Source organism: Chionomys nivalis, chromosome 4, assembly GCF_950005125.1.
Source record: "Chionomys nivalis chromosome 4, mChiNiv1.1, whole genome shotgun sequence".
NCBI lineage: Eukaryota > Metazoa > Chordata > Mammalia > Rodentia > Cricetidae > Chionomys > Chionomys nivalis.
In genome coordinates, this window is record NC_080089.1 from 96,222,122 (window position 1) to 96,248,943 (window position 26,822).

Sequence of the window (26,822 nt, forward strand, 5' to 3'; positions counted from 1 at the left end):
GGCATCCTGGGCTTGGTTAAACTTGGTGCCCATGTTCCAGCTACGGAAGTGGTTTGGGGATGGGGAATAATTCACAGTCCAGTGGATTTTGTTAGGATTCACTCTCCTGTGAATGTTGGCAAAGGCTTTCTGCCTGCAATCGATCAGTGCTCCCTACCACCCCATTAGATGATCTTCTCAGAAGGGAAGAAAGCTGAGATACAGGGCAGAGTAAGAGTCTTGCTCTTGTCCCTCGATGTTGCTATACCTGAGCCAACCTTGGCTTCAGGTATATAAGTCTTAAAGTTGTGTAAGTGTGCACCACTCCCTCACACAGGCCCTGTACTTCATTATTGCTGCGTCTTTAGTATCCACAGTTTATGGATAAGGGACCTGAGACTTGGGGAGGTGAGACACTTTGCTTAGTCTCCTAGCTGGGGTTGCACGACCCAAGGTGGAGAGGGAGCTGTTCTGATTTTGCAACTCATTCCGTTTCTCTCGCTGGATACAGATACAGCGACTACAGCTTGGCATGCATCTGTCTTAAACCTAGGTCAAGAGGGCAGCCCTGGTTCTCTTGTTTCACAGAGCCAACGATGTTAGGCACTTTAGTTTGGTGCACCCGTGGTCAAACAGGCTAAACTGGTTACCTGAACCCCGTCCTTCACTCCTGGTCATTCCGAGAACCTTGCTTCATTAAGGCTTCTGAACTCTCAGAAGCCATTAGCCAGACTGGGCCCAGACCTAACTGGCCTCCAGGCATCTGGGCTTCTGTAAGCAGAAGCAATTCTGGAAAGATGCATTCAGCTTTGAAAGCATTGACAAGTTCTTATGTCCACATCTCAAAGCTTAGGAAAAAAAAGAACAGACTTATTCAAATGGAAGTTAACAGTGTTTTTAATATTTAAGTAACAAAATATGGAGGTTAATACTCAATGCATACAATAAGACAGAGCAATAACAAAAAGATGACAGAGTACAGTCTATAGAGATGTTTAAACAGTCATGCGTTAAGCCGGGTGGTGGTGGTGGCAGCAGTGGTGGCCCACGCCTTTAATCCCAGCACTCGGGAGGCAGAGGCAGGCAAATCTCTGAGTTTGAGGCCAGCCTGGTCTACAGAGCAAGTTCCAGGACAGGCAAAGATACAGAGAAACCCGGTCCCCCCAAAAAAACAAAGCTAAAAAACAAAACAACCAATGACATGTTAGAGAACTACTAACTGAAAACAGCTGAGTCTCACTGCCTCCAATCTAGCTGGGGATTTTTCTGGTGGGTGGGTAGTTGGGGGTAAGGGGAAGAAACTCACTGTGTTCGTGGTCTTAAAAGGATGATCTTCCATTTGGAGCCCAAGAACCTCAATAACCTCCATGCCTTCAATAGCTCATTTCCACCTCCTTCTCTCCCTCCTCTCTTGAATTGTTTGATCTGTCCATTTCTTAAGCCACTTCCAACAATGAGTTTTAGGAGGGACCTCTTCAATGGAGCCTAAAACCATCCGTGTACCAGTGGGAAGGACTCTGTGTTACCCTGGAGACAGCCCTGAGTATTCTCTGACCCCCTGGAGGTCACTTTTATATGCACTATTAATGTAAGAACTGCCCTTTCCTCTATAACAACGCCTCGGCCAGGCTCTTACAGCACCACTGCTATTCTGGGCTTGGGTGGGTTTTAGTGAGCATCCTTATCTCCATTTCCTGGGAGCCTGTTCCAGCTGCATGCTGGGCTGGAGTTTGTGTTTTCTCCTACAAGCACAGAGAAGGGTGTGGCCCACATATTAATGCCCGGTGCAACTGTCAGAACCGCAGAAACTGACCACAGGGTCCAGGAAGTGCCGCTGGCAGGGACTGGAGCTGTGCCAGTGAAGAGGCACAGGCTAAGTAGTCTTTTTGCAAAAAGAATCAGTTTTAAGCTACTCTCTAGGATGTGGGATTTGACTTTTTAAAAACAAGGGCTGTACTTAGTTATGGAGATCTCAAAAGAAAACAATTAGGATCAGAAAGCTGTTCATGGTGTTTGGATTTATGTAGAACCTTATTGAGTACAATATAGACAATAGCAAGGAATGATCCCCACCCCCAGATATTTCTATATGTAAGGGTGAGGCCAATTCTTAGAGATATTATATACCATTTTGCTAATGTACTATTTATTATAACTGCACATAGGACTCAGGTTACCAAAATATCCACTTCTTTCTCTTCTAAGAAACATTTCTGAATTCTGACAGGAGGACCCCTGGTGGAAAGTTCTGGCATGGTCTGGTTGAAATCAGCAGAGGCCAAGAGAAGTAGCTGGCTTGCCTCACCTGAAAACCCCTGCGGCTGATAACATGTGAGATCGCCACATGAGTGGGGGTTGGGGAGACTGCAACTGTCTCTTCTCTATTGTTATCTTTTAAATCAGTGTTCACTATGATTATTAGTCAAGTTGGGGCTGGGTAAGGCAAACTTAGTAGGAAATAATGCCCTTTAATCCATTTTTTCCCTTTAAAAATTTTACTTGGGGGTCAGGCTGGGAAATAGATCCTCAGCAGGTTTATTAAATATGAGAGGGAAAGGTTGTCCGAGTCACCGAGTATTTGTCAGCGTGTCAAGTTACATTCTAAGTCTACAGTGAAAGGCCGAGGACTGGGATAAGTGAGTGGTTATGACCTCTAACTCATAAACGATAACTCAGCTGTTTTGTGATAGACTGTTTAGAGACAGATGCGTGGCCAAGACTGTCTAACCTCACCATGGATGAAATTAAGGCTTTACAAGTTTCCCACTGTCAGTCAAAAGCAATAATGGAACAAGGTAGAATGTCCTTGGTTTGGGGCGAGCTCTTCTTGGGGAAGGGTTTCTTCGGCACCCACTGGGGGGTATCTTAGAGCCTTACACGTAGTCATACTTGGTAGGATGAGATTGTTCATCTTCCTCTGTGCGGGCAGCACCCCCGTCATAGATCTTCTTGTTTCTGATGTTGGACCCAAAGCCAGTGCTGGCCTTGTAGCCTCCAGGCTTGTAGGCAACATTTTGGCCAGAGGCATGGTAAGACACGGTTTTGAAGCTGAAAGCAAAAGAAACAATCCTTGAACACCTGCGTCTTTAGTGTTCATAGAGATGTGTCAGTCTTAGACTGGCTGGGATATGTAGTCACCATGTTCTTGGAGACATAAGCTGTCTGCAGTGGAGCATGATTTCCTGCTTTTAAAGGAGACTTGGAGGGGGAGGAAGAAATTTAAAGGAAGAGAAGGGTGACCGAGTGAGGGTGATGGGATACATGTGACATGAAAGCAGAAGTGGGGGCTATGGGAGGGAAGGGGATCAGCAAGGAGGGAGGGGAGATGGGGAACATGTGGGGTGATGAGACAAATAGAGACAAAATTGGACACATGGATAAAACTCTCACAATGAAACCTGTTATGTTTCATGCAAACTTAATTATTTGCTTGTTCTTGTTCCTTCCCCCAACCCCCTGACCATGATTTTTTGTTTTGGAAGCAGTATCTCATGTGGTTCAGGTTGGGCCTCTAACTTGCTGTGCCTGAGGTTGACCTTGAACTGATTCCCACTGTCTCCACCGTCCTCTGGGCTGGCATTACAAGTATCTACCTCCTTGACTTTTTGTGTGTGTTTAATTCTAACCTAAAAGATCAATACAAATTCTGTCTGTCTGTCTGTCTGTGTAATACATGTGCATGTTAGAGCTGTAATGAGATGGTTGCTATTGACCACTGAATTCTTTAATTAAGATGAAGGTGACCATTGTCCAGTGGGACTTTGTTTTGATGAAGAATCACAGAGTCTGTCAGCTGGAATCTACAGATGTGTAACTTCTAATTTGTTTATTCCGTGGGCAAGGTATCAGAGGCTACTGTGGTTGAGTATGCGCTCTACAAAATTCACAGGAAAATTTAATTCCCAGTGTGATGGTGTTAAGAGATGAGCCTTTGGGGCAGTGGTGACCCATGACCTTTAATCTCAGCTCTTGGGAGGCAGAGGTAGGTGGATCTCTGAGTTAGAGGGCGGACTGGTCTATAGAGGTAGTTCCAGGACAGCCAGGGCTACACAGAGAAACCCTGTCTTGAAAAACAAAAACAAACAAACAAAAACCAAACATGGATAGGGCTTTGGAGACATGATCAAGCAGTCATGAGAATGGCTGAAAGGATTGCTTCCTTGCCTTCCTATTCTTTTTTTCCATGTGGGCAACCTTCCCCTCCTGCATAGAATGTAGGAGGATGCCATCTTGGCATCTCGGCAACAGAGACTGGGCTCTCACTAGATACCAATCCCAACGCCTTCATCTTGGACTTCCCAGCTCTAGAGCTGTGGTAAATACATTTTTATTGTTCCTAAATTAACTATCATAGGGTGTTGTGCTGTAACAGTCCTAATGCGCTGTCAGAGGCTGGGAGAACAGAAAGACTTGCTGTATGCACAGGGCCCACGAGTGGTAGAACCACCATACAATCTGGCTCTACCAATCTCAGATCCTTTGTAAACATTAAGAGCAGGCTTTCTGGATATCAGGACTGTTGGTACTTTGGAGCAAATCCTTCATAGTGAGGGATGCTCCTGTGCATTGCTGGATGTCTACCCTGGGCATATATCTACCCACTAGAAAGCAGATTTGTTTTCCCCTACCATCAACAAAGCAATCAAGTATTTTCAGGTGTTGCCAAATATCTCTGCAGGTGGTAGAGATGCAAAACTCTCTTCCAGGGAAGGATTACAGTTAGGAATCACTGGAGCTAGAAGGAACTTAGAGGGACCGGCCCCACCCCACCCCTGATTTCAGAGAGGATCCATCTTAAACACTCCAAGTGGAATCCTGTTCTTCTTCCCGTTCCCCTAAAGGAGGAAGTTCAATGAACTGGTAGCCCATATCATTCTCCCATGTATATGGATCAGTTATCCTGGCTATAAAGTATGCATCAGGCGAAATTGTAGCTGCAGTGGGAAGGACTCACTTGCTGTCATCCGGGGTCAGGCCACGGCAGGCAATGCACATCATCACGCCCCCAATTAGTGTGAGGCCTCCAGCGACCCAGCCCACGAATAGAGCCGCACCAAAGGTGTACCTGAAGAGGGAGATGTTGTGAATACAGCTGACTAAACCCTCCCCATTGCTTCCAGCCATCCCGTCCCCTTGTTCTCCTTTGGTCCCTCCTTCTCTCTCTCCTGAACAAGGAGTGAGCCTGCGAGGCTTGACAAGAGAAGTTTAAGAGTGATGGAAACAGCCTCAAGTTGTTTCTGAGGGAGTTTTGGTATCTTGAGTTTTCATAGTGGACCTTGTCTCAGGTACCCGACTCGACTCCTTTCTATTGGAGTTTTCCCTGCTCCTGTCATGCTTCCATTATGGACTGTGGGTCTAAGTTGATGCTCATTTACATCTTGGGTTAACCATGCCTGTCGTATTGCTACCACAATGGGGCCCGTGTAAGAACGCTAGATAAATACCGTGAACTGTCACTGTATTTCAGTGCAAATGCCGGATCAGCCTCAAGTCATATCAGCAAGGGTATTTCATGGAAATGAAGTTCATGAATTTGCAGATCATTGTTGAGTTATGATACAGTGTGGTTGTCTCTGATAAATGTTTGCTATTTCAGGCCCTGACAGGCACATTAGGCACATAGTTTAATCGTCCTCTTACAATATTCCCTGTGGATCACCAGGAAACCAAGTAGGGAGTTACCTCGTCTGAACGGTCTGCACCATCCCACCCATACCACCGAACATGTTAGCTGTGGACATCCAGAAGTTGGTAACCAGCATGTTGGCAAACACGGACACACCAATAATTGCACAGATTCCTGTGGGAAAAGAACAAGGACCAGGTTAAGGGGTCACAATATTTCTGAGGCAGTTTACGCTGAAATGAGTTCAGATAAAAAGACTATAAGATACTCTCTATTCCTGTAATAGAATGATCAACCAACCACTGACTGTTGAATTAAAAAGTTTTGCCTACTAGACAGTAGGCAAAGTGCATCTCACATTTAATTCTGGAAGGATTCCTGTATGTGCAGTGCACATAGAAAGAGATGTTTCCACACACCTCAGGACCAAGGGTAAATAAACCAAGCATCTGGGGACTGCTCTTTAGTTACTGGCAAGAGTTTCCCCATTAAAACCACTTCCTAGTGGTTTTTAAGGGCCCAGTCACATGCTTGCCTTAGGGTTAACCTTCCTCTATTGCAGTGTTGGTAGCAGTTAAGTGGGACCTTAGAACTGGTTACAGTTCTGTGGAGGGTAATTTTGCTTCCACGCACTCAGACTGTAAATCCAGTGTGAAATACTCTGAGCTGTGTTTAATAGTGGGAAGGGGTCACTTTTCTTGTATCAGAACAATTTGTTCTAGCATTTGCAGGTGCATGCTCGAGAGCGGGAGTCTGTGTTTACCTGAGATGATGAACAGGATCCCCGAGGTCAGGGTCATCTTGGCCTTGGCAGAATCATCCATGCTGCCAATCCGAATGCACTTCAGGGCAAAGATGGACACTAGAATACCGAAGACGCCCAGAACAATGCCCACGATCATGAGGGCTCGTACTGCTTGCAACATGGCTGTAGAAGAAGGGGCCCAGCACAGGCAGACAAATAATAGCATCAGTTAGGTTTTATGTTGGTAAAATACAACAATTCCAATTAACCAGTGCTGAACCTTTGAGGACTGGCAAGACCACAAACTGAGCTTTGACACTGTGCAAAAACATGGAATTGAGGGGAAAGCAAAAAGGCATCGCTTGTATCCCTCCGAGTGATGAAGGGTGTGCACACAGATGTCCAGAGAAAGGGAGTTATGGACAGGTGAGGTCGAGAGAACTCTGGGTACTTATTACTTCAAAACTTGATAAACTGGGCCTAGAAGGGGAATGCAATTATCTAAAGTGATCATCAAATTATCTATTGAGCTGACAGGAAAGTCAAGTAAACTGCACATCATTCTGCTTGTCTTTGCATAGGAATTGAAACCTTCATGCAACAGATACAAATTGTAGGGAAAGGCTGGCGGTGGTGGCGCACACCTTTAATCCCAGCATGTAAGAGACAGAGGCAGAAGGATCTCTGTTAGTTCAAGGCCAGCCTGGTTTACAGAGCGAGTTCCAGGACAGGTTCCAAAGCTACAAAGAAACCCTGTCTCCAAACAAAACAAAACAACAAACCAACCAACCAACCCCCAAAAAACCAAAAACCAAAAGAAAACCAAAAACCAAAACCAACCAACCAACCAAACAAAATACCCTCAACCCCCCCAAACAAAAACAAACAAACAACCCTCCCAAAACAACCTAAACTATAGGGAAACTCAGCACTAAGTCTGGCATGAAGAAATGAAGGTACTGAGACTATACCAGAAGTACTCTGTATTTTTCCTTTTTCAAAGGTAATCACTAAGGTCATGGGTGGACTGTATGTTTCTAATTATAATGATCAGCATGTTAATATTAAGCCTTTTAACAGTTTATCAATAATGTTCCCTTTCTAGGAACTGATGTTTCTGTAGGTTCTACTGGGTCCTGCTATGGATCTCACCTCCAGATATGTCCAACATAGTTTCTAGTTTATCATTAAAGGACAGCGACTCATCTTAACAGTCAACTTACCAAGACACCCACACTGGATGTGGAATGTCAGTAGTGAACAATACGAAATGTCGAGAGACATTGATCAAGTTTGCCCATTGCAAGCATGAAGAATTTCATAAGTCTTTTAGTGCAGGTCAACCACTGAGCTTTGTACCATATGTTCATATGTACCATATGTTTGGTACCTGAAGGAGACCAGACACCAATTTGTTTTATCTTTCTAGCATGGCCCCTTCTCTCCATCACACAAATCCTGATGGAGCTGCCATATCTTAAATCAGTACTTTAAAAAATCTTTTAATTAACACTACAGGCTGATGCCCTGGCAAATTGAAGAAGCACTTGCTCGAGTGTCACAGAAATGCCAAATTGCTATAAAAGCTTAGAATTGTTTTTTCTTATGTAGAAAGCAGAACTGTTTAGATGGGAAACAAACAGTTTGTGAGGCAGACTGATCCATGGGCCGACTTTGAATTATCTACCAACCCAAATCTCTCTGGCTAATAACTTGACTCTTGATCACAATGACTTATTTCAACACGGGCATGTGACTGGAACCTGGCCAATGAGACCCTCATGTGAGATGTTTATACTTTAGACACAGATCAACCTCTCTCCTAAGGGGTGTGACTAGGGACTCCAGGTTTTCCACTGGGTCGAGAAGATGCCACACAATGACAAGAAGGTGAAAGGCAAGAGGGAGGACAGAGTTCTGATAAAGTTTGAGCTGTGGATTCTAGGTACTTAGAAGGGCTAAAAATCCTTTTGGAATTATTCTGACTTCATTAAAAAAACAGCATATTTTGAAGCTGATTCACGTTGAGACTGTTAACTGAAATCAGGTGACTATAAATTATGCAAGGTATTTTCATCAGTGTTTTTCTTTAAAGCCTAATTGTTGATGAACGGTTTCCAAAGCATGACCAAGACAATGTTGAAGGTTTTTGCTGATGGGAGGGGCCTCTCAAGCGAAGTCACAGCCACAGGCACCACATCCCACAGAGGACAGATAGAAAGATCATTTTCCTCTTGTTTGAAACCACTGAAATGATCTCCTAATTATATAAGCAGTAAATGATCATTATAAATATTTCCGAGCTTGTAGGAACCTCCCAAAGCTCTTTATTTCACTTCTTGGGGAATAACTAACAGCAGTATCTTGGTGAGTAGTTTTTATGGGAAGTTTTTCCTTTTAGAGAAGATGAACAAAGCCCCACTGAGGGTTACTGTACTGTTTAGACCCAAGGCACCGAATAGGAGCCAGCCAGAGATGCAGTCTTACAGGCCCTACAATGTTCTAATGATGAGGGACTCCTGAAAAATGTGTCATCTTAGCGTCAGTGGACCAGTTAATAATGTCCAGGTGAAATTCAAATTTGAGAATAGAAAAGAAAGAGCAGAAATGTTTCCTGGTAGCCTTCTGGCCACGCCTCTTTGCTGGTTGAGAGATGAGATTTCCCAGACTCTAGCTCAACACTACAAACCTCCATCTACTTTATTCCGAGTCCCATCTCCCTCAGGACCTTGAGATTGAGTCTTAACTTTGCTTTTCTGCTGGGAGGAGTGTTGTATAATGTAGCGGCATAAATGAAGGCAGACAGAAATTTTAAAAATATATTCAGCTTTAATTGGGAAAGAGACTTACAGAACCCGAGGTTCCAGCGGAGAACAGGAAAGCAGAAGGGGCGGAGGAGAGCACACCAGCAATATTTATTAGTAAAAAATATCCTTAGGCGACCCCGCCCTACAAGCAAGGTGATTGGCTGGGACTACCCCTACAGTATAAGACACCCTCACTAGCCGTGGTCTCACTAGCAGGTGCATTCTCAACACAGGTTTGTGTGACTTGCCGGTTGATCATTCTTGGGAAAACTAACACATTTGGCATCTTGCAATGACAGTTGAGTTCTGTGCTACTGTATTGGTGGCTCCAGTAAGACCCAGAGAACACATGAGCATTGGAGGGGCACTAGGACCCATCTGCTCCTAAAATAGAATGGCTCTATGGCTCTATCTGTGTTCCAGAGCCACGTCCAGTGGCTTTGCTGGCCCTGCAATGTTCTGGGAGCAAATACTTTGTCCATTTCCTTATTAAACACGCAAATGCATGCCATCTATTTGTGTATCCATTTCTGTCTTTGTGTTTTGAGAGGTAGTACACACTGAACTATTGTATCCATGAATTAATAATGCCTTTATATTCTACTCCATGGATTTTTTTTCATTCATCATGTTTTAGGAACTTTTCTCTTGATTTTATTTTGGTTAGAGCTTCATTGTCTGTACAAGGATAGCCCTGAACTCACTATGTAGCCAAGGTTGGCCTTGAATTCCCAGCAATCCTTCTGTCTCAGCCTGCCAAGGACTGGGATTATAGATGTACACCATCAGGCTTGACTTTCATCGTGTATTTATAGCTCAAATCCTTTGCAAAACCTTCCCTCACCCCCAATATTGTAGAGGAACAAACTTAAGAGAAATGATCTGTCTTGAAGGCTTTTGCATTCTGAGATTACATATTTTTGCAGTCCTGATCTTATATTTCTTCTTACCTTGGGAATATTCTAGCTGAGTAAATGCCAAAAAACTGTGGCAGTAGCGCATAGCATAGGTCAAGTTCTCTCTCTCTCTCTCTCTCTCTCTCTCTCTCTCTCTCTCTCTCTCACACACACACACACACACACACACACACACAGCTAAATTATGCAGTGATTTCATGGTTCAGAACTGTGACTCAGAGGACATTTGTGAGATAGCCCACACCCTCGGGAAAGAAATATCCTCAGGACTGTTCCTGTCTTAGAGGTTACTATCAGGAAACTGGATGTTTGAGAAAAAGAAGGAACATAGACATCCCTCTGTCTTGTTCCCCTGAGAAGTTTTCAGTCTACCCAGGGGCCTACTAAAGGTTTGAAAAAAAATGCTTTAATTTTGATCTTTCAAATCCTAAGCTATTAAAAATATAATTTATCCAATTTGAGAAACACTTGGCAAGTCATCTGGTTAAGAGAAAACAACCAAAATCAAGTGAGCACCAACGGACTGATCAAACAACCGTAGAGGATGAAGATCCCTTCCCCATTCTATGGACATTACATTTTTTCCACCCTCAGCAAGTGTGAAGTCCCTGACGCCATTGAGTGGCTTTAATAATCTGTTCTCAAAAACATATCCCATGTATAGTGAGTTAGGGGCTTCTCTGACATAATTGGATGGGAAGTGATGCAGGGAGCTGGAAGATGGAAGGCAAAAATGTAGTGAGCTGTGCTGCTGGCATGCCCCAGCATCCCTTGGGGGTCGGAGTCTGGACAGTCTTTCACATCAGCTTCTGTGGCAGGTTCTCAGATGCTTCTTTCCTGCTTGCTCCTTCTTGACCTGTAGACTTGTGATGAAGGCAATATTTGCTCTGAACCAGGGTTCTAGCATGACCTTGGTCTCCTTAGCTTTCAGAGCCTCTTACATACTTCTACCCTCTCTTTTCTATGAAGTTAAAAGAATACAGTGCTGATTTGTAACTCAGGGTCCAGGAACAGGCTATGTGGATGGACCAAGGTATTCTCTGGTTGGAAACCCCCTTGAGATTCTTTAGGGAAGGGGAACTGTGATGGAGGCAGGTGCTAGGAAGTGGATGGACAAGCGTGGTACCATCCATAATGATCTTGGAGAGTCAGGAAGGTGATCTGAGCTTCCCTTTCAGCCTGAAGAGTCTACTATTTGGAATCCAAACTTTTCTCCCTAGACAGGTAAATAGGACAATTATCTGGAACCATAGGTTTTTGTTTTTGCCACTGAGTCTCTTATTTGATGTTTTGATCAAGCTACATAGGCTTTATCAAGTGGTAACACGTGAGTCAGCAGGCTCTGTGGTCTGACTCCCCACACCAAGGGTGAGGCAGGAGCATTATTTCCAGTGAATAATTAGCCGTATCAGTCAGAAGGGAGGCCAAGACTCAGGGCTGATAAAAACAAACAGAAAGGCTGGAACTCAGTGTTCCCTCCCTGTTGCAAAATATCCCATTCAGTAAAGTAGATGTGGACTGATGGGTGAAGGGTACCAAGGTATGGGTCTCAACCCTGGTTGCCTGAGCATGCTTGGGAACCTTTAGAAAAGCGACAACGATGTGGCCTCATTTTGAGCCTTTCATCCAGTTGTTCGATAACATAAGATTTTGAGGGTAAAGTGTGAAGATGGTCCTGGAGGGTGGCTCAAGGAAGAAAGAGCACCCAGAGCCGTCAGCACTGAGCTGGCATCAGAGCAGCTTTGGGAAGACAGTAGTTCACTGGGAACCAAAGGCCCATGGGTGGGACTTGGAGGAGCCGGCGAGAACCCACAATTTCAGGTAGCTAGGGTTCAGACTGGAGACAGGAAGGACTGGAGGGGGAATTCACACAGGGATGTCTGTGGTTGACCTCAAAGAGAACGCTTCAGAGCAAAGCAAACCTTCTCCAAAGAGTTCAAGGAGCCAAAAGGAAGGCTCATGTCTCTGAAATTCTGCCACACTGTGATGCCAGCTGAGTGTGCCCGGACAAGTCAAATGACCTCAGATAAAGTTCCCTCCATTCTGGAGTGAAATAAAGACATCTCTTGCAGAGAGATGTCATGAGAATCAGGCACTACTTGGTAGCCGAATAAAATCAAGCCAGGCTTGGTAAATATTGGTTTCCCCTGTTTCTCTGACAGAACCGTTTCCCTGGCAACTCCATGTGGCTTTGGCTTGCACGAACTATACATGACCATGTGATGAAACTACCAAGAGTACATGATTGTGATGAGCAAAAGGAGAAGATGGTAGGAAGAGGGAGGCTGGACCTAGTGGCACCAGGGAGGGCTAAAAGCACAGATAAAGGCGGAAACATAGGATCGTGCCAGCAATGAACAGAGGCGCCAAACGCACTTACTCCCAATACAATAGTATAAAGAGTATAGAGAGGTGGAGTCCGAGAGGAGGGCTCAGTACTTAGTAATGGCAGTAGGTCTTATCAAAGGCGTCACGGAAGTCTGGCTGTGCCTTTTGGTCCTTCCTTCCCTTTCACGATGAGAGAACACAGCAAAAGCTAACATCTCCATCACCATGACTTTGGATTTTCCAGCTTCCAGAGCTGTGAGAAATAAGCTGGGGGGTTGTTGTTCATCAACTTCCCCATATAAGGTACTTTTGTTATAGTATTTCATCAGCCTTTCAGGCGAGACCCAGCTATATCTCTAAAGATGTGCCTCCCCACCAAGAAACGATGTTGTACCCTGACAAGATATCAGCCCCTAGGATCCTGGGATGCCACATTGTGGTAGTTGGTCCTTCCACTGAGACCAGGAGCACTACAGCTGCAAGATGAGCAAGCATTCTGGTTCTTTTGGGGGAATTTTAATTTTATTATTATTATTATTATTCTTCAGGGTTTCATTGTGTATCCTAGGCTGGAACTCACTTTGTAGACCAGGCTGGCCTCGAACTCAGAGATTTATCTGCTTCTGCCTCCCAAGTGCTGGGATTAAAGGCATGTGCCACCACTGCCCAGCATATTCTGGTTCTTAAATCTCAGCTTTGCTCCTTGAGAAACCAGGTGGCCTCATTTTAATCCAAGTTCTAGGTCCCCATGAGTTTTATAGACAGGGGCTCACCTCCCTTGGCATCTCCTTCACATATGTGATGATGTATAAACACTGGAATGTTTGTTCTTAAAGTCAAAGGCATGCTGTGCTCCCCCACCCCTTTTGGAGGGAGGGAAACAGCTTGTTTAAAAACCCTGAGGCACTGCCAGACCCAAGATCAACTTTATGACTAATGGGATCATTCATTTCTTAGGAGCAGGTTTTGCTCTTAGCATCTGGAAAGAGGCCACCTGGTTTCACATGACTGTGAGCGTTAGATTCATGAGAAATCATTCAGCTAAGGGCAAAAAGAAGTGAGCAGGACAACTTCAGAAAAGATACTTCAGAATAGTCATTATTTTTTTCCATTGTAGATTTTTGGGTTCAATGCAGGTTGGTTGGAACCCCTCCCTCCGTGTCTATACATGTGGTTGATGGGAAAGTCTCCAGTTCTCCAGTGCTGGATTTTACACAGTGATGCAGAAAGGGGAACCAAAACTTCTCATATGGAAAGCCCCGAGATTCTTAGTGCCTGCTGCGGAGTTGAGAAACACTGAAGGGCCCAGGACACAGATGTGATAGGGATGGGGAAGGGAAGAACAGCGCCTTCAGTTATCTTTATTTCAGATATTTTGGGTGGCATAGGCACAACGATGATTTAACAATGCCAAAACCAGCTCTTGTAACTAGGTTGCCTGGCTCTTCACATCCATGCCATACAGTGTGGTGTTTTAGAGGTGGGGAGAATTAAGCCGGAGATGTGAGGGACCAAGATATCCCCCCCACACCTGCCTGTACACCTAGGACTTATCATTTGTCCCAGACGTGGTTCAAATGTTTGCAAACACATTAAGCAAGCAGTGTCTGACTGTGATGTCTTCACGGTGGCGGCAGCAGCAGCAGCAGCAGCAGCAGCAGCAGCAGCACGAGGCTGGCAGAAGCTTGCTTTCCCTCTGCTTTTCTTGCTGACTGAGCTTTGCTTTGCTGCTCCTGTCTCCAGGAAGCAGGGGAAGCAGCACTCAGACCACCCTCTGCTTAAATGGGATACTCTATGTGCTCAGTTAATTTTGCTATGAAAGGGTCATGGATGATGTGTCCTTTATGTTTGCTATACTCATGTCCAGACCCCTCTGTCTTGAGGTCTCAAAAATCCACTCCTAGCTGAAAGGAGAAGCAGGCCAGACAGGAGGAAAGGACTGTTTAGAAAAACCACTCAGACTTGTGGCCATCTTCTATGTGATTTTGGCCTTATTCCATTTCCTTTATCTCGGACTTTCTTGTAAGAATAATATAAACAGCCCAGCCTATGACCACCCCCTTTACTTCTGGGCAGTACATGCTGCTTGGACTGGAGCACAGCGAGAGGCAATCAGCTGTTAGATGCACAGAGCTGGTGACATGTAGTGGTGTCACCATCATCTCTTCTTTCCCTGTCCTGTCTGTAGGAGACTCCATACAGCTGGAGTTAAATTGTTCTATGACTGTAAGTACCAAATGGACATGAAAAAGTTTCCTTCGAGATTAAGTGAAGATTTTGCAAGAAAAGAACTTGCACTAAGGAAGAATTTAATAGCTTGTGGTGATTGTATGATTGGTGTCTGTCCTGATTCCCTCTGAACACTTCCAGGCTTATTTCTTTTGTGTTCTAGGTCAAAATGAAGCCACCCACACTATCTCTCTACTGCTCCCACATTGTCTCTATTTCATCCACCACCAAAGAGTCTTCTCTCCTCTTCCCTGGGTTCCTGTTCGCATAGCTGTTTCAGATGACAAGTCCCTGTGCTGTGTGTTCTGGTTGGTAAATGTTGCTCCCCAGAGCCTTCATAAGTGTCTACAGACACCTTCTACTTCCTGTTTGGAAACCTTTCTCCTTCTGTTGTTGCCTTTAGAGGATCTTCCCGCCCATCCCTTTAGTCAGCCAGATCTCAGTCCCGGGAGTCTGGCAGTTGTAATGGGCAGCCATCCTGCTGAAGAGACGGTGGCTCCTCAACTCCACACTGCATTCCACGGCCACTGCCAAGCCATGGTTCTCCTGGTTTTCAGGGGAATCCTGTTCCTATAACCCAGATGGTTGGCGGGATCTGTATAACTACTGGGAATTCCCCTGCCCCAACATTCATTCCTATGGCGGTTCAGTCTAGCCTGAGAGTCAGTATAGAACACCAACCCCACGCCATTCCTCTACACCGTTGCCTGTGTGCAATGCAGTGCAGCGTGGGAGATGCAGACAGGCAGCTCAGGGTCCTCTGACCATGAACTTAGCAACAGAGAGAAGACCAACTGCACCCAGCATCACTAAGCACATTGCTGTGGGACCTTCGCAGTTTGGGATGTGGTTTCTGCCTGCGCCCTGAGCCCTAAAAATCTTCCAGCGTAGCCCAGGACCTCCTCTTCCTTTGAGCGTTTGAAACATCTCAGCGCTGCTTTATGGCGGTAACCGGGCTTCCTATCTGAAAGCTGCCTGTCTGGCCTGACATGGAATAAGGGAGCTGGCACGCTTCCCTTTCTTCCATCTAAGTTTCTGGCAAAGAAGTTTGTGCCGTTCCTCCATGACTGTGTTTACATTCATCTGCTATTAAGTCCTGAGGAATTTTTTTTTTCTTCACAGAAACTCTTAAACCCTTCTTCCTCCTTCCAGATTCCTGGCCACTCCTATCAAATGTCTGCCTTCTGGGAACTATATTCTTGTATCAGACAACATATTACACGCAGAGAAATTTAGCAATATTTGGTGGGAAAATGAGCATAAATCAACGGCATGCCTTCTCCTGCTCTCCTATTGGTTTTGACCATTGTGCAGTTGAGGAATTACCTGCTTTACAGAACTAAAATAGTATGGTAGAGAGGCTAGGAATGTAACTCAGTGGGGAGCAGTTGCCTAGCAAGCACAAAGCCCTGGCTCTAGGTTCCGTGTCCAATAAAGCAAGAACCACAAGCAACTAACAAACAAAACTATGGCAAAGAAAACAAAGGGATGAGTGAGAAGTCAACATGGGAGGCAGATTGCAGCCTGGACAGTTCTTACTCAAAGGTCCTATGCAGCTGAGCTGATGGGTGCTGAGCTGATGGGTGTTTACCAACTAGCTGTAAGCCCCCACATCTCTCACCTTCCAGAGCCATGTGTCTAGTGCTAGCCAATGCTTTCTGAGTGGAGGTGACAAGTGTCATTTTCAGGCTGACGTGTTTAAGAGCCCCTTTGCTCCCTTTAGGGCTTTCTCTTGAATAGCTTCTATGAATAGCCTGTGTATAATCTTTCTTTACCGTGGACTTCATGTGGGCAGGTAAGAAACATACGTTGTGTGATGCCACTGAACTGAGTAGTGTGGCTGTTGCCGCAGCTGGCGTTAACTACCCTGACTAACTGCTCCTGATGCCCTCATCAGACTGTACAGTAAGTAGGCAGAAGTTTATCGATAACAAGCCTGGGTGACCATTTGACTATTTTAGAAGGAGGGGACACAGGTCATTTTCTACACATGGAAACACAACAGCAAAAACCAAGTACAGAGGCAAAACCAATCCTCTGTTTTTTGGAAGAGGAAACTTCTTATCTGTAATTTTGTGTGTACCAATGGCTTGCATAAACACTGAAATAAATTTTCACTCTTCAGTTCAACCTACTTTATCAACCATGTGCCGTATAGCCTCCCTTCCAGGCCCCATGTTCGGAACTGGGAGACTCTCGGTCTGCGTTAGCACAGAGCAGAATGAGACAAATGTATAAATAATGACGTTAATAATCTAAAGTTCAGACTCAGATTCCCTTCCCGCAGAATAATTATTTTCTTCCTGGTGTTGCTAACACCCATGTAAATGGCCCACTGCCTTTTCGTTGACATTTGATATGCTTATGTCCCCTGAAATGGAGATTTACAGGCACCCACAAGGCCAGTTTTGCACTGTGTACCCTGAGATCTACAGGAAATGCTTCTCAGATTCATGAACAGTGTCAAAGGGGACTGGGGAACTCAATGCTATGAGCATGCACTTGGGCTATCTGGTTTGTGGGATCCTAGCAAATTTCAAGATGTGGGAAAGTTTTAGATAAGATTTGTGGGAAGGGCAGGTGCAGGGGGTGAGAGGGAATATCCTGGGCAGCCTGGGCCAGAGAACACTAAGAGGAGAGGAAAAAGAATGGGGTGGGGCAGCAGCCTTAGGAAGAGAGCAGGGGAGGAAGGTGTGTGTGTGTGTGTGTGTGTGTGTGTGTGTGTGTGTGTAAAGGCTCCCGGGTTGGACTGTCATGTCTACTCACTAATCAAGCAGGGAATAGAGGATCATGGGAATTCCCTGGGCTTTGACACCCGTTGGAGACAGAGGAGTGGGAACTGGTGTTGGAAGGATCACCCCAACCTGGTGCTGTGCTCAAAGGAGCAAGGGATCAAGGACAAAGGATAGAAACCAGACTGAGGAAATCGATGCGCTTGTCTAGAAGTGGTGGGAAAATGTAGTCTTTTGATTTGCTTGTCAGTGAGCAGGAGGGAGGAAGAACTTGACAATGGTTAGAAATGAGAAACCATTTTCCAGGGAGGGAGGACGGGAGCTCAGGTTAGCAGGAGAGGGGAAAGATGTGAGGTGCGAGGTGGATCCTGGGTAGGAGGGCAAAGGGCCTCCAGAGCCTGGGTGGAAGGTACGTTTTGTGGAACTATAGGAGACAGAGGAGAGATTTTCAGGGGGTCAAAGGGAAGGATTCCACATGGGACGGCAGTGAAGGGGCTGAGTGGGGCTGAGCTGTACGAGAACGGATGGAGCTGTTCAGAAGGTTCAAAGCAGAACCTGCCATAGAGAGAGAGAGTATCAGAGTATTTGGTGGATGCTAGAAAGAGGGTACTGAGTACAGGACAGATGCCTTGGGGAAATGTGACTAAGATCACAGTCTTTTTTTTTTTTTTTTTATCTCCATCTAATAATTAACATGGGTGTGACTACCCAGGTTTTGCATGGCCTCCCCATGACCTGTCCTTTCAACATAGCAGAATCTCTCAGCCTGTTTTCCTCCCCTCTAGCTATTTCTTCCTCCTTTTCTCCCTACGCAGGTGGACTGTGCTAACTCTGCAGTGGGTGGTTTCCCAAAGCAGAGTACACCCTAACCCTTGGCCTCTATACTCCTTTCTCAGAAGGAAGATGAACTCGTTGAATTGCTTCTTTACAATTCTACCCCAAGGGCTCCAAAACCTCCTTACAACGTGTAAATTTGTCTCATTTCTCTCTCTACAAGGGGCTTGCTTCGGAGAATCAAAGCCACCTCGATACCTTTTGCTCGCTGTTTTTGTTAAGTACAAATTGAGTTCGTATACTGTCAAGAATGCAAAGTCCTTATGATGCTTGAAATAATTATCTGTATTAGAAGCAAATTTCAACTTCTTCTTCAAAGGTGAAATGGTGTCATACATTTGCATTCTACATTGTTATGATATTATATTCTGACAACTCTGATTTTTAGGGCAAGTATACCAGATATTTTCATCACAAATGCAGAAAAAGAAAATCGTAATTTAATAATAATGGTAATGTTTTTACACCTCACAAGGTCCCCCATTTTTTTTTAAAAAAAAACTTCAATCGAATTGAAAATACAATTAAAGTCACTCACGATAAATACCTCTGTCTATAATAAAATAACCACCCCCTTTCCTATTCTCATGCATATGCAGGCAGAAGCAAGTCTCCTGCTTATGGAAGCAAGCCATTTATGTTCTCCTTAAGTAACAAGGTTCGAATTAGCTGTCACCAGTATGTGCTTACATTAGAGCCACTTTCTTGGCTGGCATATGAATTCTCCCACCTTCTGTGCGGCTATTGCCCGCTTTGATGCAGGGCCAACTGCTCTTATTCACACCTTTTATTGGGAGCCAGGGCTGCCAATACCCGAGGCAGGACCCAGTCCTGGGCGTCCTTGAGGGTGCACAGGCCCTCTGCCTCTCCTGTCCCTCTCTCACCTCACCTACCTGGAAGGCCCAGGATGGTAAAGTATGGCCGGCACTCGGTGAACCCTGAGCTCTGCTGCACGCAACTCCTCCAGAGCCCTTCATACTGGAACACAGAGGTTACTGGGTTGTCGTACAGGTCCTGGGTGCTCCACATGTCCATCCCGGTGGCGGCTATGCAGCCGGCCAGACCCATGAGGGACAAGAGGAGCCCCACCACCTGGCACGTGGTGGTGGCCATGGCTTTAGCTGCTGGTCCTAGGCCTCCAGGAGCAAGCCACCACCCTCCTGCTGGGAAGGTGTGCGGCCTCCCTGGCCGCAGGGAGGTCTCCTAATCAGAAGGTCCCCTCAGCGCAGTGTTTGCTCATACTGTTTTCCTTAGATAGTTCAGTTTCACTCCTGCTTCAAGGGCACATTTTTTTTTTAACTTGTTGGGGAAGCGGCCCCAAGAGGCACTTGTCTGGTTAAGCTTCACAGCCAGGGTGGTTGGAACGTCAAGCAGGCTGAGTGGACCGAAGGACTCTCCTCTCGACCAGGCCCTACCGGCTCTGCCTCTGCCCAGAATGCACCATCTAGGGGAAAAGGGAGTTTGTTCCGTCCAGTGAGAGCATGAGGAGAGACCACTAAGGCTGACCTGAATTGTAACAAAACTCCCTGGGATGCGCCCATTCGGCTCTATCGTAAGTCAGATGGCCGTACACTTCTCCTTGCACTCCGGCGTCACCTTCCTCTTAGGATCTCAGATGGAAAGGGCAGCTGATATTATTTTATTTGTTAAGTGGAGAGTTCCAGTCTAGCTCTCTCTCTCTCTCTCTCTCTCTCTCTCTCTCTCTCTCTCTCTCTCTCCAGGAAGTCAGATTCTAGAGACACACCCTTGATCCATGGGTATCGGGACGGCCCAAGGAGCTGGATTCCAGTTGACTCTTGCTGTCTCTCATAAAATAGGAACTATACAAATACCACACAGTTAGAGAGGTTACTGTGAAGGCTGAAAGAAGGAACAGGGCTGGCCTGAATTTCTGACCTGGTCACTGAGAGGCTGAGGAACTACTCCCCACCCGTCCCCAGCTCTGTGTGTGTGGTAGGTCTTGTTCCTTGGTAGGTCAGTTCCTTCATTCCTTCATTTGTAGCCTGATAGGGAGCTGTAAGGAGCATTCTAGAGCTTTTCTGATCTCACTAGTTTCCATGTGTTGTAGAAAAGCTTTCACTACAGTTGGTGAATTTCTCAGAAGTATGATCAGCTAGAGAAAAGTCAGGCTGAAGGGGTCAGAGCTGGGTTTGTGTTCCATGGCTACATTTTGTTGGAGAATTTATCAGCCTGTGGCCTCATGTGGGTCCTGAATGCCTGGCCTCTGAATTCAGAGACGTTTCAATTAGAACTTCTCAGGGTTCTGAAATACATACACACACACCCCACACACCCCAATCACATCCCTGCCCCCAATCTCTAGCCATGGCAAGTTCTCGAAGAAGCCAGCCCATATTTCAATGGTATCTTGACTGCGCTCAACACCCCACCCCCCCCCGCCCCCTGCCCCCAAGGCCTTATTCCCATTAAAACAAAAATGGTTAATGTGGGTGGTCTTCCCCTAATGTGAACGGAGGCAACTCTGCTCTTGATTGCACACCACTTTCTGTGGTCCATATTTGTAGAGAATGAGACATCGATCAGAAAAATTCAAATGAGCCGGGCGGTGGTGGCGCACGCCTTTAATCCCAGCACTTGGGAGGCAGAGGCAGGTGGATCTCTGTGAGTTCGAGACCAGCCTGGTCTACAAGAGCTAGTTCCAGGACAGGCTCCAAAACCACAGAGAAACCCTGTCTCGAAAAACCAAAAAAAAAAAAAAAAAAAAAAAAAGAAAAATTCAAATGAGGGAATAAGCCAGACTTACATAACAAATGAGATGTACTAATGGCTGAGTGTCTCTGAGCTGAGCCACTAGACCAAGTCAACTGTAAATGATACCGGTTTCTGCTGGAGGACTGAGACTGAATCATTGGATTGAACGGTGCTGATGGAATGGTTCCAGAATTACTCTGGCCTTGCTTCTGGGGGGCATTGCCAACCGTGGTTCCACCAGAGGGCGTGTTTGTCTTTGCCACAAAGCTCCATGCGTTTGGTTTTTCAGCTAACTGACTTATCACTCATGCATTCTAAACATTCGTTGTAATGCCATTCAAATAATAAGTTGAAAACAGAAAAAAAATAGATTATTTATTCTCATTTGTGGCAGTTTCTCTATGATGTTTTACAGTAAGTTTCAAAGCCAGGGACAAAAACTTATTTAGGTGTTATGCTTGCTTTCTAGGTGGAAATGCGGCAATGAAATATTTTTGAAAAAGAAAAGATTAAAGTTAAGTGGTAAACTACAGCTAACTCTACCTACACAGAATTTTGAACGAAAAGAGAGAAATTACGTATCGACACACTTTAGAGGATAGGCTTAAAACACACAACAGGTGGATTTCTCACTTCTAGGGCGGTTTCTGTGCTCCAAACAGTGACCGCTGCTCTAGCCGTTACTGTCAGAGAACAAATGGATTCCTTGTTTGTGGCAACAGGTGTTGTTAAAGAGGATTGCATATCCCCGTGTTAACTGCTGGCCTGATTCTGTTTACAGCAATAGCTTTGATATAACTTCGTTTAATAACCTCTAGAATAGAGCAAGATGTTTTGCTGGCGTCCTCAGGGAAATTACCCAATGTTCAGCGTAAACACGCTCCATGCCACTTCAGCCTGTGTGTTTCCAGGAACTGGTGCCATTTTACCGACACTAGAGAAATTACCCTTCCAGTTTTCTGAACTTTTTCAGCTACAACAGCAAGAATGGTGATCCACAGACAATGAAAATATTATAGGTAGGTATTAGTTGAACTTGCTAGAAGAATAATGGACACATTTAATAATTTCTGAAAGCTACTACAGTGAATATTCCTCCTTATCTTTTCTAAAAGTGTTTGGTGTTCGTAATAGAAGAGTTGAAGGCATTTTAACAAATCCCTCATATTTCTAAACTCTAGACCAACTATTTCCACCCATATAGATAAACTATAAACCTACGTTCTTCTTCTCAGTTCTCTGCATGGGCAACTTTACATGGTCAATTATATATTTGATAATTTGATCTTGCCACTGTGTTTGTGTCGTAAAAACTCTTGCAAGAATAACAGTTTGCAGAAGTTTATATAAAATTTCTGTTCTCATATACTTGGATTTATCTTCCTCTAATTTTCTTTTATGTAAAAGCACTGTTTTTATATAAGTATTTATCATTGAATGTGTAACTTTTTGCCAATATTTCTGGTCACATTTTAAGATAGATTCACAGGAGAACTTAAGTGCCCAAGAGTGTGAAGTATTGGAGTAATATCTCCTTTATGAAAAATGACATTTTCCCCGTAAAGTTTAATCCCAGCATCAGTATCTAAAAAATTGTTCTAGGGGCTGGAGAGATGATTCTCTGGTTAAGAGCACTGACTACTCTTCCAGAGTGGGTTCAATTCCCAACACCCACATGGTGGTTCACAACTGTGTGTAACTCCAGTTTCGGGGGATCTGATGCCCTGTTTTGGCCTCAGAGGCCACTACAAGCACAAAGTGCACAGGCATACATGCAGGAAACACCCACATACATAAAATAAAACCAAAGTGGAAAATGTAGTTCTATATCCTCACCTACACTGTGCAATTAATAAGTAATACATAACCATTTGCTTTAACATATATTTCTTTGCCCACTGAGTTTACTGCTTGTGTGTGGGGTGTGTGTGTGTGTGTGTGTGTGTGTGTGTGTACATGGTGCCCTCTGGTGGTCAGAGGACAACTTTCAGAAGTCAGTGTCAGTTCTCTCCTTCCAGCTTGAGATCCAGGGATTGAACTCAGGTCAGCACACCTGCTCTTTAACCTCTTGCACCCCCCCCCCCAGTCATGCTGCTGGCCCTGAGGCCCTGAAAAACCTCAAAACTCATGGGCTGGGTGTGATACTCACTGCCCTGGGCGGCCTGCCTTTCCTAACGTCATCACACAGAGTCTGGTTCTATCCACTCTCTCACACCACACTGACTTTTCTCGCCCTTTGCTTCTTTCTTTCTTTCTTTCTTTCTTTCTTTCTTTCTTTCTTTCTTTCTTTCTTTCTTTCTTTCTTCCTTCTTTCTTTTTTCTTTTTTTCTTTCTTTCAGAAATGAATTATCTTTAATATATTCCCATGAAATAGCTCACTAAAGGTATGATCACACAGATTTAACACATATGACCCAAACTTCTAAAAATGATGACATACAAAGGATAACTGACTATTAAAATGTTGTATATTAAGCATTTTGGATTGTCATTTTTCATTAATTAATTTTATTCCTTGACATTTTCATGTAAATAAAGACAAGCAAATCTCTATGACTTTAAGGCTAGTCTGGCCTACATTGGAATTCTAGAACAGACAAGGTTACATAGTAAAATCCTGTTTCAGAAAACCAACAAAACAAAACAAAACCAGCAACACAAAATTAATTGCATTGTTTGCCCTTACTGTCTCCATCCCTGTCACTACTTCCTACAATGCCCTTTGCCACATAGGTGTCTCTGTTCTGTTTTGTGCCTTGCTATATGCTGAGATGGAGGGGAAGGGAAGGCCGGTGGCGAGTAGCTTTCCTCCGTGGTCTCTGATGCTTCGTAGGTGTCACTTCCTATACACTGTGGTTCCTTGCGGAGATAACCTCTCACCCCCAAAGATGTTTGGAAATGTCAGGAGACACATTTGGTAGAGACGAATAGACTCAGGAGGCCATGCTATTTCCACCTAATGAGCAAAATAGCCTAAAACGGGCAGGATGGCCCTCATGAGAAATACATACCCGTAGGCGTTGAGAACCCCACCTGATAATGGTCTGTTCACTGTCTCTAGATTTTCAAGCACCTTGATAATTATGTTGCCCACACCCAGAAAGCTCAGCAAATGTTCACTGGATGAATAAATATTTCTTCTAATGCCACAATTTCTATGTCATTGCTTCGTCCCTTATGATTTACATTTGAGAGAGGGAACCAAGGGGCGTAGCTTTTCTTTCCCCCAGGAAGGAACCTTGTCAACACTTAGTCATTTAGGAACAGGTTGTCCTTGGGCTGTGAGCCTAGTGAGATGCCTCTTTTGTCCAGGAAGGCAACTGGCAGTCTTATGCCTAGAGTTCTTCTGGAGAAAAAGTTTTCAATCTGTGGGTCATAACCCCTTGGTTGAATGACCCTTACACGGGGAATGCCTAAGACATATATTTATATTATGATTCATAACTAACAGTAGAAAAATTAGAGTTATGAAGTACCAATAAAAATAATTTTATGGTTGGGGGGTCACCACAACATGAGGAATCATATGAAAGGGTGTAGCATTAGGAGGTTGAGAACCACTGCTCTGGAGGGTTATGTTGTATGTTACTGTTTCTTGTTGAGCTTGGGGGTCTGTGCTTGCTCTACCAGTGGGAATTTTGAAACGTCATTTCTTTCATTTCAAGGACAATGAAAAAGAAACTTAAACAGTCATGTCTTGGGTTCTCTGGATAACTACACATAGTTTCTGTTTCTGCTGCTCCCAGTATTTCTACCAGAGTCAGCCAACTGATATACTTGATTTCTAACGAGCAAAAATGGGTTGAGGGACTTTTCCTCACTCAGTAGTACCCAGGTCTCCAACCTTGAAGGCTTGTGCCTGGCAGTCTGTGCCCGCGTGCATTTCACATCCCGCTTTTGCACGCTACCCAACTACAGCAATTACCAACAGAAATGCAGAGTAAAGCCTTTGCCCATCTAATTCCAGAAATAACTCTGTTGATGCAGCCATCGGAGCTAGATTTCAGGAACGCTATGGTAGCCTTTTCTCGAATGAGCAAGCCCACTACAAGGAAGCACCAGGTCTCAGACATCTTATGGCCGTGGACATTTTGTGAATCAAACCCATTCAAATAGAAACCCTGCACCAACAGTTGGGATCATTCCATATACCGACAGGAAACCTATAAATGGACAAATCTCCAAGTAACTGCTCTCCTCTCTTGCTTCCTTTGCGGGTGTCTAAGTCTTGACCCTGTGGTCAAATGGCAAGGCCCACCTGGGGACATTCCCATGGTGTTTTTAATTCTTCCTACAATACCCAACTTAGACCAATTCCTTTAGTTAGACCGCTGTGTATATCCAAGGAAAGAACAAATAAGCAAGACTAAAATGATATGTTTGCTCATTTTCTTACTTGATTGTGCGAGGGAAAGACACTTTCAACATTCTCTTGTTACTTGAAGTGCTCTTCAAGTTGAAATGGCCAATCCACTAAGCAAAAAATCCCCATGCAACCTTGTGTGGTTAACAAGCAAATGTGGGGAGGGGGCTTGGCCACCCTCGACACCTTTCCCTCATGGGCAGAATTCATTTGCCAGGTAGACATTCCTGTGTTGGGAGGTTCTGGAGTTCTGTTCCTTGAGACCAGTACATTCTGAAGGTCAGGCATCTGGAGGTCAGAGACTCCCCACCCCCAAGCACAGGCCCATCCAGTGCACTGTTGAGAACCCTGTCTCTTTCCTTCAGGTCTTTTCCACGGCTCCAGTTCTATTCTTGCTCTTAGCTTCAGAATTCTTAGGAGCCAGGGCGAGGCATGGGAGGCCTGGATAGAGAGTCTGATCAGGACCTAGTCGGTCTCTGACTCAGCAAGGGGGCTCTTGGATGGGAGAAAGAGGCCAGTGTCTGGGTGTCTTGAGTCTTGTTCTTGAGGTTAATGGAGACTCTGTCATTGCTCACGTAAGAGCAATTAGAAAAATGTGTCCTTGGGAGAACTGGACACCAATGGACAGAAGGGCCAACATCTCCATAAAGTTTCTCTCCCTATACTTCTATTCCAATCACGGTACTAGGGTCTATTGCTCTTGTCAAAACTGAATCTGGCTTCTTGGTCCTTCTCCTGGGGTCTCAGATACAGGCTACTTTCTCTTCTCTACCCCCATCCACCCTATAAGCAGGCACCTGGTCCTTACCTGGCAACCCCAGCAGGGTGAAGTAACCTCGGCACTCCGTGAAGCCAGAGCTCTCTCGGACACAAGAACGCCATAGGCCTTGGTAGTTGAATACAGCCGTCACTGGGTTGTTGTATAAGTCCTGGGTGCTCCACTGGTCCATACAAGTGGCTGCAATGACGCCTGCAAACCCGATCAGTGAAACCACAAAGCCCAGGCCCTGGCAGGCGGTAACAGACATGATGGAGACAAGCGTCACACAAACTCGGAGGACAAAAGACAGGCAGGTTCTGAGGGCACCTTCCTGTATGGATGGTGTTTTCTCAGAGAGGCTGGTGCACACGTCACAAGTGGACCGTGTGATGGAGGGGGGACTCACCAGTGCCACCTGGGCTTGCCTTTCTCCTTTATCTACCTAAGCGAGATAATTTCCACAACATGGTACCAAGAGCCATTTGTTTTCCGCCATATGTACACTCTACTCACTGTTTGCCTTTGGAGGGAGTTTCTTTTCTGATTAGCCAGGCTCTCCTCTGGAGAGGGTGAGCAACTGCAGGCATGGCTGCTTAGGAGGTGTGGCATGTTGGTCAGGAGGGGTTTTTAGGGACCGAGCCGCAACATCTCGAAGTTCCAGTGTCCCACGGATCTTTCGATGGAGGATATGGAGCTTCTTTGGGGACTTCTTAGGGCACTTTCACCTTAGTTAAAAAAATCACTTTTGCAAGATATGTTGAAATAGAATTGATTCTCATTCATCATGGTC

General features: G+C 45.0%; 1 protein-coding gene across 2 annotated transcripts; it reads right to left on the reverse strand.

Moving 5' to 3' along the window:
• Nucleotides 1–2,688: 2,688 nt before the first annotated feature.
• Cldn18 (claudin 18) lies at nt 2,689–26,300 on the reverse strand. 2 transcript variants are annotated; one of them, XM_057767428.1, is made up of 5 exons: nt 26,081–26,300; nt 6,369–6,533; nt 5,662–5,779; nt 4,934–5,044; nt 2,689–3,027 (listed from the first exon to the last, which is right to left on the reverse strand). In XM_057767428.1, exons 1-5 carry the CDS (start codon nt 26,298–26,300, stop codon nt 2,853–2,855), a joined length of 789 nt encoding a protein of 262 aa, XP_057623411.1. In that variant the 3' UTR covers nt 2,689–2,852. The 2 variants fall into 2 exon arrangements, with proteins under 2 accessions (XP_057623411.1, XP_057623410.1); XM_057767427.1 differs by lacking the exon at nt 26,081–26,300 and adding an exon at nt 19,091–19,418.
• Nucleotides 26,301–26,822: the final 522 nt, after the last annotated feature.

Bases quoted from the DNA above. Each gene is read 5' to 3' on its own strand.
- Cldn18 (XM_057767428.1), bottom strand. From the start codon at position 26,300: ATGTCTGTTACCGCCTGCCAGGGCCTGGGCTTTGTGGTTTCACTGATC. The intron at 6,534-26,080 runs GTAAGGACCAGG...CTTCTTCTACAG, and splicing joins CACCCTGCTGGGGTTGCCAG to CCATGTTGCAAGCAGTACGA. The intron at 5,780-6,368 runs GTAAACACAGAC...CTTTTCCCACAG, and splicing joins GATCCTGTTCATCATCTCAG to GAATCTGTGCAATTATTGGT.